Source organism: Phyllostomus discolor, chromosome 5, assembly GCF_004126475.2.
Source record: "Phyllostomus discolor isolate MPI-MPIP mPhyDis1 chromosome 5, mPhyDis1.pri.v3, whole genome shotgun sequence".
NCBI lineage: Eukaryota > Metazoa > Chordata > Mammalia > Chiroptera > Phyllostomidae > Phyllostomus > Phyllostomus discolor.
Genome location: NC_040907.2, coordinates 47,413,765 through 47,432,976, shown reverse-complemented (window position 1 = coordinate 47,432,976; position 19,212 = coordinate 47,413,765). Strand labels below are relative to the sequence as shown.

Below are 19,212 nucleotides of genomic sequence, written 5' to 3'. Positions count from 1 at the left end.
GATCATTATGTTAGTATTTATCTGAGATTTTAAGTGCCTGTTAATCAGCAAAATTAACAGGTATTTATTGAGTTTCTACTTGTAACAGATATTGTCCTAGGTAAAAACTGGGAGCTCACAACAAGACCGACATAGGCCTTGCCTTCCCTTGAGGACGTGGTAGGAGAGTTAGGCCAAAGTAGCAATAATAAGGCTTCCATAGTATCTGAAACTGTCACCACAGAGCCCTGCAAGTTAGGTAGGACAGTGCCGCCACCCCCGTTACACAGGTCAGGTAACTGAGATGCAGGCAGCCCAAGACACACTTGCCTGGGTTCCCCCGGTAGGATGTAAAACAGGTGAGGCTTGAACCTCTCACATTTACTTGTGGAAAGAGTAGAGACTTAACTTCAAAGGGATAAAGTAGTAAAAATAACAATAAGGGACCACTGACTGTGGCCCAGTGATTCGATTGTTGGAATATGCCTGTGTATAGAGGTGTAGACATAATTCAGCAGGCAGGGATTGATGGAGACCTGGGAGGAAGGTGGCACTGAAGCAGTGAGCGGTTCCATTGGCCTAGGAGTTATGACAGGTGATCAGGTTGGAAAGAGATCTGTAATCAGACTGTAAAAAGCCCCAAATTCCAGGAATTTTACAGGGGGGAGGGGTCACGTGGTAAATGGAAGGGTTTGGGTGAGGAGTGAGGGTCAGAGGCCGGCTTGGGAACAGTTCATCTGGACACAGTGGCTGGAGTGGGCAGGCTGAGGAGAGACCAGCAGGGGGCTCCTGCTGCAAGGCGGAAATAGGAGTGGCAGAGGGCATCCGGAGTGGTGGCTGCGTATGTTGGAGATTATTGAAGATGGAGAACCTGTAACCAATTAACCTTTTGCCAGGTAAAGATGGTGCAAAACCTGGGAAAGGAGTTAAACTAAAGCCAATGGGGAAACCATCAGACTTCTAAATCAGTTTGGAATTATCAGCCTAGGCTTTTAGAAATCATTTTATTTTGAACTTCCTGGGAAATAAGACAACATACACTTTGCTGTCAGTCACTATTTATTGAGCAACTGCTGTGTACCCAGGGCTGAGCAGGATACAGGATGGTATAAGGAAGGGTATGTGCCTTGGATAAAAGAAGTCCTCCCTCCTCCTCCCAAGTGCCCTTGGTTGGGTTGGACGGCATGGGAGCAGGGGAGGGGGAGTGACACTGAGAGGTAAGGGCAACTGTCACCTCCTCAATTCCAGTGTCCCCCCTTTCTTCCTCCTCTTGCTCCTCCGGGGCCTGCCTGCCCCCCTCCCCCACTCTCACCTGCTTGCCCTCAGGAGAACCAGAAGAGGAACAGGTACTCTTGGGATTCAGCTATGGATAAACTGGAGTGTAGTGATTTCACTTAATTTTTTGAAGTGGCATCAACTATTTATTTGACTTGTAAATTAATGAAGTTGAAGGAAAATTGAAAAATATACAAAACTCACAAGAATATGATGATAGCTATTTTCTTTAACTACTGACTACTATTTAACACTGTCATATTGTCTTCCAGTCTGTTAATATCTCTTTTTTAAACAAAATTGGGGCCATGCTAGATATAGTTACATGTGTTACGTATTTTCATTTACTATTGAGTACTTTCCTATGTGATTAGATAAGCTTTACAGTTTTACAAATTTAATGTAAGTTGATTGCTCTTTTGAACTCTAATTTGTAAATGTTCTAATTCTGCAGGAGATACTTTGACATGTAAATCTTGGCTTATATCTGATTTATTGCCAAGTCATACAATAATTTAGATTAGTGAGTCCGAGGGTTTGGAAAATCTGGAGATTCTTATACATATTGTCAAACTGTATCCCAGAAAGGTTGTGTAGCTTTACTGGAAAGCGGCTTGTTCGGTTTCAGGTAATTTTAGTGTCAGGCCTTCCCAAGCTAGAACAAGGCAACAGTCACACACATGGAATCTACCTTTGAGCAGAGCTGTTGGAAGCTAAACGAGGGGTTGGTTACGCCCCTAACCTGGGGCTGACAGGTTTGTGGCGGGTTCCTTCCGTTTCTTCCACGTAGTCCTCTTCTTTACAGAAAGAGAGATTCTACGAAAGCCGGTGCCGACCAGTGACACCATCTTGTAAGGAGCTGGCTGACCTTATGACCCGCTGCATGAACTATGACCCCAATCAGAGGCCCTTCTTCCGAGCCATCATGAGAGACATCAACAAGCTGGAAGAGCAGAGTAAGACACTGCCTTGCACTATGGAACCAGATCAGCCAACACCCTGGAGAGCTGTTAGGGTGGCCGGGATAACTCGGAGCCTGTGAGTGACAGTCACATCTTTCTAATGCTTTCTTTTTTCCTCCCTTAGATCCAGACATTGTTTCAGAAAAAAAGCCAGCAACCGAGGTGGATCCCACACATTTCGAAAAGCGGTTCTTAAAGAGGATCCGTGACTTGGGAGAGGCAAGTTACATCCTAGCACCCTGCTGACCACCTCACCTCTTTGTGCATTTAAAGCAGCTCTCCACTCTTTCTCAGTTGGGGTCAAAGTTTTTATAAGTATCTATTGCGTTTTCTTTGGGCCACTAGCATCACAAGGAATTATGTCACTTACATAGTGCCAGCATGCACATGTGGCTGTATATGCACACAGGACATTCTTTCTAAGAGACAAGAGAGTGGAAAGGGAGCAATATGGGCGAGCAGGTACAGGTGTGATGGAAACAGAAAATCTCTGTCCTGTGAGGCTGCTTAAGGGAGGGATGGATTTACTACACAGAAAGGCAATGTCAGCTTTCCTTTGGACCTCAAAGGAGAGTTTCCTAACAGTTCACATGATAGAGAAAATACTTGGACTTGCATCTTCATGCACATTTTTCTGTAGTCCAGTTAAGTATACAAGGCTGTGTCCTGCCTTGAGTCTCTGAGGTGTGCCGGGCTACGTGCTGGGTATTTTATGAGCACAGTGTCCCTAGCCCTGCACAGTACCCTGAAGGTTCACTACTACTGTGGACGTTGAGCACCTCCAGACCAGCTCGAGATGTGGTGACTGGGCCGGCATCACTGTCAAATGGCTTAGCTGGGATCTGATCCCATCTTCCAAAGACTCCTCATGCAGTGCTCACTGCTGCTACCCCGTGGTGCCTCTCCTGGGGGGTGGGCCTGTGGCTCTCCAGGAATGCCACAGTCGTCAGTCCTACATGTCCAAAAACACCCTCATTTCCTTTGGGTTACATTTCCATGGAAACTGGATTGGCATGTTGGTTCTGCAGTCAGTGATACTTCCCTGGTCTCAGCTCAGTAACAGGGGATGGCACGTGAGGACGCAGCTGTGGCGATGGCGCAGAAGCCAGCAGGGGCAGCCACTGTGAGAACAGGCTGTGCCATTCACCCCGGCCTCTGGGGGAACTGCATGGGGAGCAAGCCTCATCTTTTTTTTTTAATTGGGAAAATCTGACATGTAACATTGTGTAAATTAAGGTGTACAGTGTGTACTACTTTGACACATATATATTGTAATATGGCTGCCCACATAATCACGTGTCACATTACATACTTACAGCACAGTATTACTGTCTGCATGCAGTGTACTGCACGCTAAATCTCTGTGACTATTTTAGTACCTGTTACAAGTTCATACCCTTGGAAATCATCAGTTTTAACATCCCCCGCCACTTCCTGGTAACTACTGTTTCACTATGTTTTGTTTTGTTTAAACAGTGTTATTACATGGTATTTTTCTCTAATCTGATTCATTACGCATGTGCTCAAGATCCATTCGTAATCCATAATTATCCTTTCTCATGGCTGAACACTATTCCATTGCTACGTGTATTACACCTTGTTTACCCATTCGTCTATCGATGGACATTTGGGTTTTCTTCCCTATATTGTGGCTGTTGTGAATAGTGCTGTGACAGACGCGGGTGTGCAAAGACCTTTGAACTCCCTTTCCATTTCCCTTGGGCACACTCCCAGAAGTGGAATTGCTGGATCGTACAGATCTGTTTTTAATTTTTTTGAGGAACCTGCATATCGTTTTCCATCGAGTTGGACAGATGAGCCTTCTCACGAGCAGTAAGGGCTCCCTTTTGTCGCTCTCACCTGCACCTGGCATTTGTCTTGATGACGATGGCCACTCTGGCAGATGTGAAATCACAGCTCATTGTGGGTTTTATGTGTGCACCTCCTGTGACATTTATCTTGTCATGCTCCTGTTAGCCATTTTGCTGTCCTCTTTGGAAAGGATTTAATTCTTTTGCCCATTTTTTAATCAAGTTCAGGGGTTTTTTTTTATTATGTAACTTAAGTTCTTTATGTGTTTTGGGTATTAAACACTTATCCAATATATGGTTTGCAAATATTTCTCCCATTCTGTAGACTGCCTTTTCATTTTGTTGTTTCTTTTGCTGTGCAGAAGCTTCTGAGTTTGATGTCCCATTTGCTGATTTTTGTTTTTGTAGTTTGGGCTCTTGACATTATGTACAGAAAATTATTTCCACATCAATGCACATCAATGTTGGTATTGGAAATAATGATGTGCTTCTTCCCTGTGTTTTCTTCTGGGAGTTTTATGGCATTAGGTCTTATGTTTAAGTCCGATCCATTTTGAGTTCGTTTTTCTGAGTGCTGTGAGATCGGGTCTGAGTTTACTGTTCTGCATGTCTTTCCAGTCTTCCTAGCACCATTTGCTGAACAGATACCCTTTTCCCACTGGGTGTTCTTGAGGCCATGGCGCCTCATCTTCTGTGTCCTGCTGGCCTGGGCTGGGCTTCTAACCAGCTTCTAACCAGACAGCTGCATCTTTCCCTCCAGGGCCACTTTGGGAAGGTTGAACTCTGCCGCTATGACCCTGAAGGGGACAATACAGGGGAGCAAGTGGCTGTCAAATCCCTGAAGCCTGAGAGTGGAGGTAACCACATAGCCGATCTGAAGAAGGAGATCGAAATCTTACGGAACCTGTACCATGAGAACATTGTGAAGTACAAAGGCATCTGCACAGAAGATGGTAGGTTGTGCAAAGCAGGGTGTTGTTAAAGACAAGTGGGGTCATAAGGGCCAGCACTGAATTGGCAGTGCCCATGGCTTTACCTGGGCCACCCTGAATGTGTGCTAGCTCATGGCCTGCATGGGCTCTAGGACTTTGAAGTCCTATGCACTGTGACACCCCTCAGCAGCTGCAGAGCTCCCAGGGAAGCTGCTCAGCCTCCCGCTCAGCCAGGGGCTGATTCCAGCACTGTCTCCCCAGGCTGTTCACACACCACACCCACACCCACACCAGGGACTGATCTTCACCCATCCACATATTGGCACCTGGGGCATATAAAACTGATAGCCACCCCTCCCCAGTCTTGTGATTGAACACTAGCCAGGATATTTTGTTTTCTAGTTGTCTAAATCAAGGCGGCAAATAGTATTTACTAAGGAGTGTATCTACCTGAAAGCCAGCATAGGACTCCTGTATCGTACTTTAGTGCAATGACATGGCTTATATTTAAAATAAATTATCACTGTATTATTCCAGTGAATGCTGATGACTTTGGGGTAGGTACACAGGTATGACTGTCCCTGTTCACTGCTGAGGGTCCAGAGGCTGTGGGGCTTGAGAGATTGAGTGACTTGCCTGTCATTCAGAGGTGGTGCTGAAGTCAGTTCAGGTCCCCTTTCTCCAGATTGTGTGCCTTCCACTCTCCCACAGTTCCTTCCTTTGGGAACCCCGTACTGATGGGTTTTTTGTTTGTTTTTTAAATACAGGAGGAAATGGTATCAAGCTCATCATGGAATTTCTGCCTTCAGGAAGCCTTAAGGAATATCTTCCAAAGAATAAGAACAAAATTAACCTCAAACAGCAGTTAAAATATGCCGTTCAAATTTGTAAGGTAAAAATAAATAATAAAAAAGCATGTTAAAGATGAAAAAATCAGGCACTCAGCCCTGAGTAAATGGTTTGTAATTAGACTTTCTAGTAATTGTACTGACTTAATTTTGCTCTACATGATTTGGATGAACAATTAGCCTCTACTAAAAAACTGATTTGTTAAGTATAGCTGATTTAATGTGTTTTTCTTTCAGTCAGGTTGGTCTTACTATTTTTGCATCAAGTAAAAACCAAAAGAAAAAAATCAGTGATATGTAAAATGAAATGACACTGTAATTTCATTATAGTTTTTTTGCTATGAAGTGATAATACAAAATACAGTCTAAACTGACCTTCAGCAATACACTCTGCCTTTACTTCTCGCCTTCAGGGGATGGACTATTTGGGTTCACGACAGTACGTCCACCGGGACTTAGCAGCAAGAAATGTCCTTGTTGAGAGCGAGCACCAAGTGAAAATTGGAGACTTTGGTTTAACTAAAGCAATTGAAACCGACAAGGAGTACTACACCGTCAAGGACGACCGGGACAGCCCTGTGTTTTGGTAACTGCATCAGTTTGATTTCATCAGTGTTTCATAGGGTTTCTGCTGTTTTGTAGGGTCAGAAAGAACTTAGAACATTTGGAATTGATTGATCTTTGCTTTCAAGAAATAGCTTTTGGGCTGTGTTTACAGAAAGCAATGCACAGAGAAATGCCTGAACTTTGTATGACACCAAGGAGTAGAGAAATCTAATCAGCGTCCCATCTGTAGCCTCCCAGGAGAGGGCATTTGTCCAGCAAAGTTCTCAGAACTGTCAGCAGCTGAAGTAGGCACATCCCCGCAGAGGCAGGGCAGGCAAGAGAAGAGGGAAGCGGTGAGGCGACGAAGCAGGCATGGAACAGATGCAAGGAGATCCTGGACAGAACAAAGTCCAGGGGAAACCTGGGCATCTTCTCATGAAGCCCCGAAGTACCCAGGTCAGAATGCCATACTCGACTTCCACCCCTGTCTGCCTGGGACACTAGGAGAGAAGTTGTTCAGGGTCTACCCCATACTCCATTACCCCCATAAAACTAATCACACCTGGGAGGTACATCCTACAGAGACACAAACAGAGCTCTCCCACCCACAGAGCTGAAACCTTCATTCATTCATTCATTGAACAAGTACGTGTCAAGACACAAACAAGCAGACCAAATTTAATGGGTGAGGCAGCCAATTTCATGATACCATACGTATAGGGGGCTTCAGACTCGGGTTTCTGGAAGTCCTAACTATAAAACCTTAAAAGGTCCACAGGGCTTTGTAAAGACGTTAGAAGGAGGCATGTGTGACTCACAGGATGAGGCAAGAGCAGTGGCTGTCCAGGAACTGACCTCAGCCCGAGGGTGGCTAGAGTGTGAGGCAGGAGGTCTGTCCTGGGGGTGGGCTAACACAGAACACTGGAAACTGAGCTGCAGAGCTCAGGCGCCATCCCAAGAGCTTTGGGTTGCCCCTGGGGAGGGAGGGGTGTTAGGATGAGGGCTTTTGTTTTAAAAAGATCACTGGGGAATGGAGAGGAGTTGAGATTGGAGCCAGGGTCTGATTGGGCTGGAGCCAGTGATGGTGTGAAGTAGGACAGGGGCGGGGGGGTGGGGGGGCGCTTTAGGAGGTGAGTAGGTTTGAGAAGTATTTAGGAAATCGGATTTGGGGATACCTCAATTGCTGGCTTAGGCACTTGGGTATCATTCATCAGAACTACTGACACTGGAAGGGGAGTGGGCGGGGGTCCCTGCTGACTCATTCTGAGCTTGCAGGCAGATAGCCTGGGGCCTGGTGTTACGGGCATCGGCTTCCTCATTGTGGAGAGTGCAAATCACCTTACTGTTGCTCTGGAGCCCATCTGTACTACTGAGAGCAGCAGCCTCTATGATGAACACGTACTTACATGTCTTAGAATACTAAATTCTAAGAAAAATCAAAGGTGGTTTTTCTGAGTTGCTCTGGAGGTATCTGTTGGAATATCCTTCCCAGGAAATGGGAGTTTCATGTTGGTCCATTCTTTTTTAGGTATGCTCCGGAGTGTTTAATTCAGTGTAAGTTCTATATCGCCTCTGACGTCTGGTCGTTCGGAGTGACTCTGCACGAGCTGCTTACGTACTGTGACTCGGACTCCAGTCCCATGGCGGTGAGTTGTACTTGTCTTTATTTGAACATCCTCTGCTTTGTAAGTGTTGTCCTTAAATAGAATCCAGCTGGTGTGTTATAATGAAAAGGAAAAGTGTCTGTCTTTGCTTTAACTTGTTACTTGACACTTACTTGTGGCTCTGTCGAGTCTTGCTTTCACAAGGAGCCCAGAGTTCTCTAAAAAAACCCTGACTTTCTTTGTACTTTTTAACCCTCACCTGAGGATGTTTTTACTTATCTTTAGAGAGAGAGAAACACTGATCAGTTGCCTCCTGGATGCGCCCTGACCGGGAATTGAACCCACAACCTTTGGGTTTCCAGGATAACTGCTCTAACCAACTGAGCCACCTGGCCAGGGTGACAACCCTGATGTCCAAGGGTCTGTAACTGTGTGAAGAAGCACAGGGTACGAGCCTTGTCTGAGCCTCCTGTGTTTCTAAATGAGGTTGTTCTCCCTGGAAAAGACTCCTCAACCAGAAGGAGTGGTTGGAAGGAGCCTGAGAGGCTGCAGGCTGATGGGCGAGAGCTAAAAAGGATTTTGAACTTTCATTTCAAATTACTAAGGAGAAAAGTCGTTTTATTATTTTAATTTCCAGTTAATTCTAGTAATTTCACCTTAATCTATGTGTGTTTATATAAATATGTGCAAAATAAAACTTTTTTTTTTAACTCACATAGTTGTTCCTGAAAATGATAGGCCCCACTCACGGCCAGATGACAGTAACAAGACTTGTGAATACATTAAAAGAAGGAAAACGTTTGCCTTGTCCACCTAACTGTCCAGATGAGGTATTTATGGGTTGGGCCACTTCACAGTTATAGAACTCAATTTTTATTATGTTTTCACAGCTTGAGTTATCCAGCAAGGGGTGGGGGTGGGAAGAGCAGGAAGGAGTAGAAAATTCCTTTAAAATCATTTTCCGAAGCTGAATTTCAGATAAGATATTTGAGAAATCATCTTTGGGCCAGACGACAGCCAGAAATCATGTTCAAAGCACGGATTCCCTCCAGAAGTAGTCTCAGCACCAGAAGTACCCCGAAGGAGCACATTTTGGGGTAGCTCGGTTGTGACAGACACCTGTAACTGTGTTTTGTCCAGAAGTTCATCCCACTTAGTAGCATTTATGAATTCAGTTTCTGTATTCTAAAGTGAATTGAATCTAGTGTAGAAATTTAGAGCCTAAAGTGAGATATAACTTTACCCTTAAATTGGTTTACAGTATGAATGACCTGAATTTTTTTTAAAGGCCATTTAACCCATGAGCTTCTCAAATGTTAAAATATTTATGAATTATAGTTGTGACATTATATTTTAAATTATTCTAATATTCTTATCTGGCTTTAGGTCATTTACATTTCCAAAATTTTCTTAGTCTTAATGTATCTGTAATTTTTTATAAAGCTCCCAAATTTAACATTTTACTGTTACTGTTTTTCTTTTTACAGGTTTATCAACTTATGAGAAAATGCTGGGAATTCCAACCATCTAATCGGACAACCTTTCAGAACCTCATTGAAGGATTTGAAGCACTTTTAAAATAAGGAGCATGAATAACATTTAAAACCCACTGTGTGTCAGTTCCTCCCCTTACCCCCCCAAAAATACCCAAGCCATTTAAAATAATTTTAATGGAAAAACTGTTTTCTGTCTAAAAACATACTTGGGTACGTATCCATGTATAAGGCACACTGCGGTGCTTAGTACATGTAAGTACTTCCTCTTCATTTGTCACTGTGTTACTGGTGCCAAATTTAATGACAACCAAAATATCAGCACTCTTCCTTGTGGAAAGGCTGTGCCACCATCCCAGTTGCATACCAGAATGGGATTTTTCAAAACCTCAACAAGATTGATTGCTTTCTCCCACCTGCCAGATGATTTTAAATGTTCTCTGGCACGTAAATCAAAAATTAATGGACTTACCTGATACTCTAACATGCCCTACAATTTCATCTATACAGTGATAGACCAAGCATTCTTGATATATTAGCTACCAGTTAGCATACTGTTGTTTCTATACAAACCTGACTGACTGTATTCCTCTCACCAGTAGGACTTAAACTTTGATTTGTTTCTTCAGTGGCTTAGCTCCTGTCCCCTTGGATGACCTGTGGTCCCCATTTTTTTTTTTTTTTTTTTTGAGAGAACTGGTTGGACCCAGGGGACAGCTGTGGAATAGATCTTCGCTGCATGATGTTCATTCTTGAGAACTCAGCCTGTGCCAGTGCTCTCCTAAACAGTGTACCTTTAATCAGACTTGATTCCAAGAACATGGATGCTACTATACATGCTTTTAAGAAATGTCAATATGTATATCCTTTGATAGGCCTACCACTTAGGGGGCAAGCTATTCCGGCAATGGTTTTGGAGGCAGGATGCAGCCAGTCCGAGTACATACCACATACATTGCACTGTTCATAGAGAGTTTCAGTACTTAGTGATCCTATTTTGACCATCGCCCTAGGACAGAGATTTTCAACCTTTTCATCTCATGGCACACACCAAAAAATGTATTTTTTGCCTATCTGACTAAAAAATTAGGTATGACTTTGATTCATGCACACTGGACAGCTGTTGTGCTGGCCATTGTCATTTCTGTAGTTGATAGTCTAAGAGGAAAGAGGTCAGTGCCCCTGACTCAGTCATCAGGGGTTGCATGCTTTAAAAATTCTTTCCAACTGGTTGAAAATCTCTGCCCTATGGCAACAGAACTTGAAAGCAAGACCCTGCTAGCAGCATCATGGAGTTCCAGATCCACCAGACAGTTTCCCATTTGCTTGGGGGTGGCTGGGTCATCAAAGATGTTTGCTCTGTGATTCAATGTGAACCACACAATCTTCATGACCAAGAGTCTGAAAAACCGCTGATGCTGTCTAGCATTTGTTTGACATCATTATTTTTCACCTTTTGAGCCTGAAAAAGAGTTCCAAATTGATTCAATGGCAAAAGTAAACCTGCCATTTAAGCTTGTTCGATAACCCTGTATCACCAACGTGTCTGTGTCAAACCTGTGGCCATTCTGTATGCACTTTGTTTACTCTTTATACAAATAAATATACTATAGACTTCACATGCATATGCCTTTTAATATTAAGACTCCATTTTCAAAGCATTTCAAACAATTTGTTTACTTAGAAAAATAACAATATAGACTTTGGGAGGGTTGGTGATTATCCTTATTACTTATCTGTTACGTCCAATGACAATGGGGCACAGGGCGGGACAGGTGGCAGATCCACGTGGGCTGCAATCCAAAATAGCTTTTCTTTCACCTCTTCCCAATTTCACTTTGCAGCTCTTAGTTAAAATTCATCTGTATAATCACAGAGGTGTGACTAAGCATTGAGGAAGCTTAATGCAACAGGAAAACAGGAGGAAGTGCAGAGCGCGGAGACGCCATTACTCATCTGCTGAGTCATAACCGAGTGCGGCCTATCCTGATCAGTTAGTGTGCTTCTTAGAAATTGTCTTAGTTTTCTAGCTGTCTAACCCCAAAAGAGGTTAATATATGCAGTAAATCAGACCAATATTCTTTACAAATCATACAACATGTGCACCAATTTTTAACTTCATAATTAAAACAGGATATTTTTTATCATGGTCAAAAATAATAAGTCCCCCAAATTACAAGATATTTAATGATATGAGTTCAAAAAGACTGATCATTGGGGCCCTTTAACTCCTTATCATCAATTATAGTCTCATAACAAGGAACAAATTTACATATGTTTCTAGATGGCAAAAGGTTTCTCATGCATTTAATACCAAAGTCTTCAGGAAATGGTGATGGTCAAAAGTTATAAACAATTTTTTAGCCTAACATACTACAAAAGAGTAAGAGACAAAGCAGAGAGTGAGGTAAAAGCTTATTAGCTTAAAATGGTTATAAATACTGTTACTCCATTAAGATTCCTTCAGAAAGGGCAGTACTGACTGCTTCACTATAATATTGTGGAAATAATGCATTTAATGACCAAAATAGGCCCTGTTGTAGTAATCAGGTCATCACTATCTTATGCCATGAAATGAGACAGAAACGTATGTTCATTGCCACTTATAAATCAGCTGCAAAAGTTAAGTTCTTTCTGTAGGTGAAGTAAAAGGATTAGGCAATTAGTACTGTCAGATCAGGGTCAGTGAACTTGCTGAAAAGGGCCAGCAAGGACACCCACTGGCATCTGAAGCCCTCTCGTCTCCGCCACAGCCGCGTGGCGCTGCCGCTGCAGCACGAGGGTGGCCTCCGACACTGCGCGCCAGTGAGTGTGGCTGTGTTCCAGTGAAGTGGCGTGTGTGGGCACGTCTGAATTGCATGTAATTTTAAAGTCATAAAATTTTCACTTTTCTGCCAACCATTTAAAAATGTAAACATTCTTAGCTTGTAGTCTGTACAAAAAACAGGTGGAGGACTGAATTTAACCCCAGGGTACGGTTTGCCAACCCCTGAAATTAGATCACCAAAGCTACTTTTGTTAAAATACCTTGTTTTTCTTCACAAAAGGCATAAATGGTTAATAACAGATAAAAGTAAAGACTCCGTGGTAGTGTATACCTAGTACATGGCTGGTGTGGGGAGAATAATTTAGTTTGCACGTAGAGCATTTGTTTTTACATTACCACTGCTGCATTTTGTACTTGTATTCTTACAGTTCTACGGAGAAGCTCTAAAAATCTATAAATGAGATTACTTCTAGGGAATGTAAATAGAAATTCACAATGGCTTGTAAGAAATTCATTCTTCTAAGGCCTAGGAAACAGGACTGTTTCCTATTTATTGCTTCAAAGTTTCACATGTGGTGTCAAAATTATTCCCAGTCCTAAAACAAGGGATATTGTTAATTTCTGCAATGGACTATAAGTTAATATCACATTAAGATGCATTTAATTCTGGTGGAAAATGTCCTCAACTGATGTCTCCTCTTATTGCTACTTACTTTTCATTTGGCAATTTTGCCTGCTGCACAACACAGTTCCTTCTGGGGAATTATAAACCCGTATTTAAAGGATATGGGTAGTATGAATGTAGTTAAGGCAGCGATGAACAGCAGAGATACTGCAAAGAACCCTACGAGGTTATATAAGGGGCGAACTCAGTACACACGCTTCTTTTTTAAGTAGGTCTCCATGTAATACGCTCCTGTGCCCTGAGAGTGTTGCTCAACAAATTCCACTGAACCACCACCTTCTGGGGCAGAGATGAGATAAGATGAGCCTCGCTTTTCATTTCTTAAAGATGACACCTATGAGAAAAAGAAACCATAATTAACGCTAAAATCTAAATTACAGTTGGATTATTTGTTAAACGTGTGTATAAGAAAAGCCATTCTACTTCTCATTTGGTGTAAACAGAGTAATAGGATAAATAACAAAGCTATCAAAGAATTACACAAACTTTTTCATTAAATTAGATTTTAAAGTTTTTGTATCAAAATCACTTGTGGAAGTTTTACAAATTACAAACCAGTCTCTGAGTGCCCTCTCTCCAATGCCAACATTTTGGGGAAAGAAAGAAGATACTGCCGTTGCTTCTGCTGTTTGTGAATATTTCAACCCCTCTGGATCGGAGCACCAATACCAGTATTAGTCTTCTTCTGAGGAAGGACAGTGGCTACGAAATTGAGTTGCATGTTAAATTAAATATTAAGTTCATCCAGTAATAAAAGTAGCAAGAGAATTGGTAGGTGTAAAAACTGGCAAAAGATATCAATGAAAACAATGATGAATTCTAGAGAGCAATGTGAATTCAAACTTTAGTCTAAAAATTTAATGTTAAAATTGCAGACTTCCAGGCTGTGTCACAAAGATTCTGATCTGGGAGTGTTTCTGATGAGGCCACACTGTACCTCACAGGTAATCACAGGAATCTACACAATGAATCTCAGACTGCATAGCACAACCCTGTGGGTCCCTAATCCTTAGTTTTAGCTTTTACAAATACTACATGTGGCAATTTTGCTGAAGCAGAACTATATAATATACAAGAATACAGAAATGACTCTAGGGAAAGCTTCCAGCAATGCAGAGGACCATTGCAATGAAAATGACAATGGTCACAATTTTAAAAATGGGGGACAGATGATGAGCCTGCAGCAACTCCTTATAGATCAAGTTCTCATTCATGGTAAGGAGAGGGACAAGGGGGAGCTGACCCACATAGTGACAGAAGCAGCTACCAAGTGCCTGCCTTCCACGGACTCACCAAATGTACAGCTACACATGGAGCAACTCCCTCTGCAAGATCCAGAAACTCGCTGAACTAACACTACACACAGGACTGAGAAAATGCCCACCCGGCATTTTCAGCCTGAGGAAAGGCTGAGCTAGACTTGCCGTAAATTCCACCCCAGCACAGCACTGTACAATTGGGAGCGAACCCCCACCTTCTAGTTCTGAGGAGTGAAGGGTTTAGACTTCACATCTAGTGCCTCAACTTTTAAGGTTCCCCCTACCGGAGGGATGAGCTCCCAGACCACCTAGCTCTGAAGTCCAGCGGGTGTTCATTGGGATCCACAAGACATAGCAAACAAGCAATTCTTCACGGGGGTACGGGAATCACTGTGCCCTTCCTCCCAAGGCACATGCAGGCACCAAGCAACTCACTCATCTCCCAAGTCTTTCCCCAGAGACCACATCTTCCTCTTCCAACCCACCACTCCAAGTCACGAGTATCTCTATGGGAGGCACTTGTACACACACCTGTGCCTGAGCTTGTACAGCTGCCACCCAAGGGATGTCCCCAGATCACCCAGCCTGGAGAGTGGGTGGGCTTTCGTCCACGAGTCCCACAGGACTGTAGCAATTTCTGATGGGCACAGGAGCCACCTCGCCCGCAGCCCCACCCCAATGTCAGACACCTGGGCCCAGCACAGAGACCAAGCAAAAATGTTCATCTACATTTCTCCCTGGGAAGGGCCACTACATAACTTCCCAGCTGCTGCCTGAAGGAGCAAGAGAAGGAACAAAGGAAATGTACAAGTATTAGAAAACAACAAAATGGTGATAAATACATATGTATCAATAATTATATGTAAGTGGACTAAATTCTCCAATCAAAAGATGCAGAGTGGCTGAATGGATTCAGCAAATAAGGCCCATCTATATGGTTCCACATAAAAAAGACTCCAGATCTTAGGACACAGACTGAAAGTGAAGGGATGGAAAAAGTCTCCCGTGCTAACAGAAACCAAAAGGAAGCTGAGGTAACTATACACGTGTCAGACACAGCAGACTTTAGACAGTAAGTTGAATAAGAGATACAGGAAGTTGTTACATAATGATAAAAAAAGTCAATCTAATAAGCACTTACAATGTGCATCCAACACAGGGGTGTCTACATGCAATAGACCTAACGCAAAAATAGACCTAAAGGGGGAAATAATAAACAATACTAGCAGGGACCTTTAACACCCATACTTCATTTCTGCATAGATCATCCAGATGGAAAATAAAAAGGAAACTAGCCTTAAACTACACATCAAAACAGATGGTCCCAGACAGACACATACAGAGCAGCTCACCCCCAAGAACTTAATATACAGTCTTCTCAAGTGCGTACAGAACATTCTCCAAGACATTATATACTACTATGCCACGAAATAAATCTCAGTAAGTTTACGAAGACAAAAATCATATAATCATCTTTTCTGACCACAGTAGTATGAAACTAAAAAACAATCACGAGAAGAAAACTGAAAATTCACAAATACGTGGAAATAAACAACATGCTCCTGAACTACCGATGGGGCAAAAGAGAAACCAAAATTTAAAAATACCTATGACAAACGAAAATGGAAATACAGAAAAGCAGTATTATGGGACACAAAAGCAGTTCAAAAAGAAAAGTTCACAGTGATAAATGCTTACATTATGAAACAAGAAATACCTCACATAAACAACCTAATTTTGTAAAGCGTATTCAGGGAACACTAAAAACAAACCAACAAAGCCCAGAGTTACTAGAAGGAAGAAAATAAATATCAGAGCAGAAGTAAATAAAACAGAGATGAAAAAGACAATGAAAAGATTAAACTAAACTGGTTCTTTTACAAGAGAAAATAGACAAACTTTTAGCTAGACTCACCAAGAAAAGAAGGATTCAAAATCAGAAATGAAAAAGACATTACAAGTGATATAAGAGAAATACAAAAGATTGTAACAGACTATTCTCAACAACTGTATGTCAACAAAGTGGACAGCCTAGAAGAAATGGATAAATTCCTAGAAACACACAACCTACCAAGACTGAATCATGAAGAGAGAGAAAATATGAACAGACTGATTACAAGGAATGAGACTGACTCAGTCAAAAAACCTCCCAACAACAAAAGTCCAGGATGAGCTGACTTCACTGATAAATTCTAACAAACACTTAAAGAAGAACTGATACCAATCCTTCTAAAACTCTTCCAAAAACAGGCCACACTTCATTTTATGAGGTCAGCATTGTACCAAAAGCAGACAAGGACATTACAAGAAAAGGAAATTACGGCAAATATCCTTGATGAACATAGATGTAAAAGTCCTCCCCCCCCCCAAAAATTAGCAAACTGAATTCAACAATACATAACAAGGATCGTACACCATAATCACGTGGGGTTTATTCCAAGCGTACAAGGATGTCCGGCATTCATGAATCAATGTGATGCACCCCTTTAACAAAATGAGAATCATGACCAGCTCAGGAGGTGCAGAAAAAGCATTTGAAAAACTCAGCATTCTTTCATGATTAAAAACTCTCAACAAAGTGGCTATAAAGGGAATATGCCTCAACATGATACAGGCCAGATGTGACAAGCTCACAGATAACATCTTACTCAACAGTGAAAAGCTGAAAGCTTTTCTTCTAAAATTAGGAACAAAACACAGATGCCCATTTTGCCATTTTTATTCAACCTAGTTTTGGAAGCCATAGCCAGAGCAATTAAGCAAGAAAAAGAAATAAAAGGCATCCAAACTTTCCCCTATTTGTAGATGGCATGATATTATATAAAGAAGCCCCTAAATACTCCACCAACAAACTGTTAAAATAAGTTACTTCGGTAAAGTTACAAGATACTAAATCAATATATGAAAATTAGTTGCTTTTCTATACACTAATAATGACAGAAAGAGAAATTAAGAAAATGCCAATTACAATACCATCAAGAATAAAAAATACAGGAATAAATTTGATTAAGAAGATAAAAATCTACCGTGAAAAGTACAAATATATAAACTGAAGAAGACACAAATAAATGAAAAGACAGTTTGTATTCCTAGATTGAAAGAACATTATTAAAATGTTCATGCTATCCAAAGTATTCTACAGATTGGATGCAATCCCTATCAAAATTCCAAAGGTATTTTTCTCAGAACTAGAACAAATAATCCTAAAAAGTGTATGGAGCCACAAAAGACTCCAGGTAGCCAAAGCAATCTTGCAAGACAACAAATTCGGAGGTATCCCGCATCTTGATTTCAAACTATAGTACAAAGCTATAGTAATCAAAGTAGTATGGTATAGAAAACAGACACATGGGTCAATGGAATAGAACAGAAAGGCCAGAAATAAATCTACACATAAATGGTCAATTAATTTATGATAAAGGAGCCAAGACTGTACAATGGGTAAGGACAGTCTCTTCAATAAAAGAAAAAACTGGGGAAACTGAACAGCTGCATGCAAGAGCGTGAAACTGACCCTGCCGCACAGCATGCATCAACATTAACTCACATGGAACAGACACACGAACATAAGACCTGAAACCACAGGACTCCTACAGAAAAACACAGGCAGTAAGCTCCTAGCCATCAGTCTTTGCAATGGTTTTTGGATTTAACACCAAAAATAAAGGCAAAAAAAGCAAAAATAAAAAAGTAGGACTAAGTTAAACTACAAAGTTTCTGTACAGCAAAAGAAATGACCAAGAAAATGAAAAGGCAACCTACCAAATGGGGGAAAATATTCGCAAATCATGTATCTGGTAAGGGGTGGATGTCCAAAATACGCATATACAGTTCAGTAGCACAGACACAGTCTGATTATACAAAGTGGCCACAGGGTCTGAGCAGACATCTCCCAAAGGAGACACACAGGTGATCAATGAGTATGTGAAAAGGTGCTCATCAGTGTCACTACCATGAAGGAAATGCAAATCAAAACTCCAGCGCAGTATCACCTCACATCTGTTAGAATGACTACTATTTTTTAAAAAAGGAAGTAAGTACTGGCGAGGGCGTGTAGAAAAGGGAAACTGCCCTGTTAGTGAGCATGTCAACTGTGCAGCCACTGTGGAAAATAGAATGGAGCTCCTCAAAGAATCAAAAACAGAGTTACCACAGGCCCCAGCAATCCCACTTCTAGGTGTTGTACCCGAAGGAAACACAAAGATGTATGCACTCCCAGTCCAATGCAGCGCTGTGTGCAGCAGCAAAGACAATGAAGTAGCTTACATGGCCCTCAATGGACGAACGGATTTAACAAATGCGATGCGTATATAATGAAATATTATTCTGCCATAAAAAGGAAATCTTGCTATTTGTGACAACCCGGATGGACTTGAGGGAACTGTGCTAAGTAAAATAAGTCAAAGACAAACAGTACGTGCCCTGGCCAGGTGACTTGCTTGGTTGGACTGTTGTCTCATACGCCAAAAGAGTTGTGGGTCTGATTCCCAGTCAGGGCACGTGCCTAGGTAGCAGGTTCCATTCCCGGTTGGGGCACGTACAGGAGGTGACCGACTGATGTTTCTCACATCAATGTTTTTCTCTCTCTACCCTTCCTCCTTCTTTAAAATTAACAAACATATCCTTGGGTTATGATTAAAAAAAAGACAAATACTACATGAGACCTCCCTTACACGTGAGATCTGAAGACCAGGAATAAAGCAAACCAAGCTCACAGAACAGCTTGCTGGTTGCCAGGGGTGGCGGGGGGTGGGGCGGGGCGGGGGGTGAGTGACGGCGGTCAAAAGGTACAAATTTCCAGTTATAAGATAAGTCCTGGAAATGTAATGCACAGCACGGTGACTACAATCAATAATACTATACTGTATATTTGAAAGTTGCTAAGAGAGTACAAGTTAAAAGCTTTCATCACAAGATAAAAATCTGACACCATGTATGGTGGTGGATGTTAAGTAGATTTGCTGTCATGATCATTTTGCAATCTACACAAATATCAAGGCATTATGTTTTACACCAGAAACTAATATAATGTCACATGTCAATTATATCTC

The 19,212-nt window shown here is 41.9% G+C and overlaps 2 protein-coding genes across 3 annotated transcripts in view; one reads left to right on the top strand and one right to left on the bottom strand.

The window, feature by feature from the left end:
- The window catches only part of JAK1 (Janus kinase 1), a 123,299-nt gene extending 112,379 nt beyond the window's left edge, over positions 1 to 10,920 (top strand). For both annotated transcript variants that reach the window (XM_028514188.2, XM_028514190.2), the window contains 8 exons: positions 2,060 to 2,210; positions 2,341 to 2,435; positions 4,788 to 4,980; positions 5,727 to 5,851; positions 6,221 to 6,393; positions 7,882 to 7,999; positions 8,677 to 8,787; positions 9,445 to 10,920. In XM_028514188.2, coding sequence (XP_028369989.1) covers positions 2,060 to 2,210; positions 2,341 to 2,435; positions 4,788 to 4,980; positions 5,727 to 5,851; positions 6,221 to 6,393; positions 7,882 to 7,999; positions 8,677 to 8,787; positions 9,445 to 9,540 — 1,062 coding nt within the window. In that variant the 3' untranslated portion in view covers positions 9,541 to 10,920. The remainder of the gene's footprint in view (positions 1 to 2,059; positions 2,211 to 2,340; positions 2,436 to 4,787; positions 4,981 to 5,726; positions 5,852 to 6,220; positions 6,394 to 7,881; positions 8,000 to 8,676; positions 8,788 to 9,444) is intronic.
- A 145-nt stretch (positions 10,921 to 11,065) lies between these two features.
- RAVER2 (ribonucleoprotein, PTB binding 2) overlaps positions 11,066 to 19,212 on the bottom strand; it is an 87,274-nt gene continuing 79,127 nt past the window's right edge. The window contains 1 exon segment of the mRNA XM_036026220.1: positions 11,066 to 13,236. Coding sequence (XP_035882113.1) covers positions 13,087 to 13,236 — 150 coding nt within the window. The 3' untranslated portion in view covers positions 11,066 to 13,086.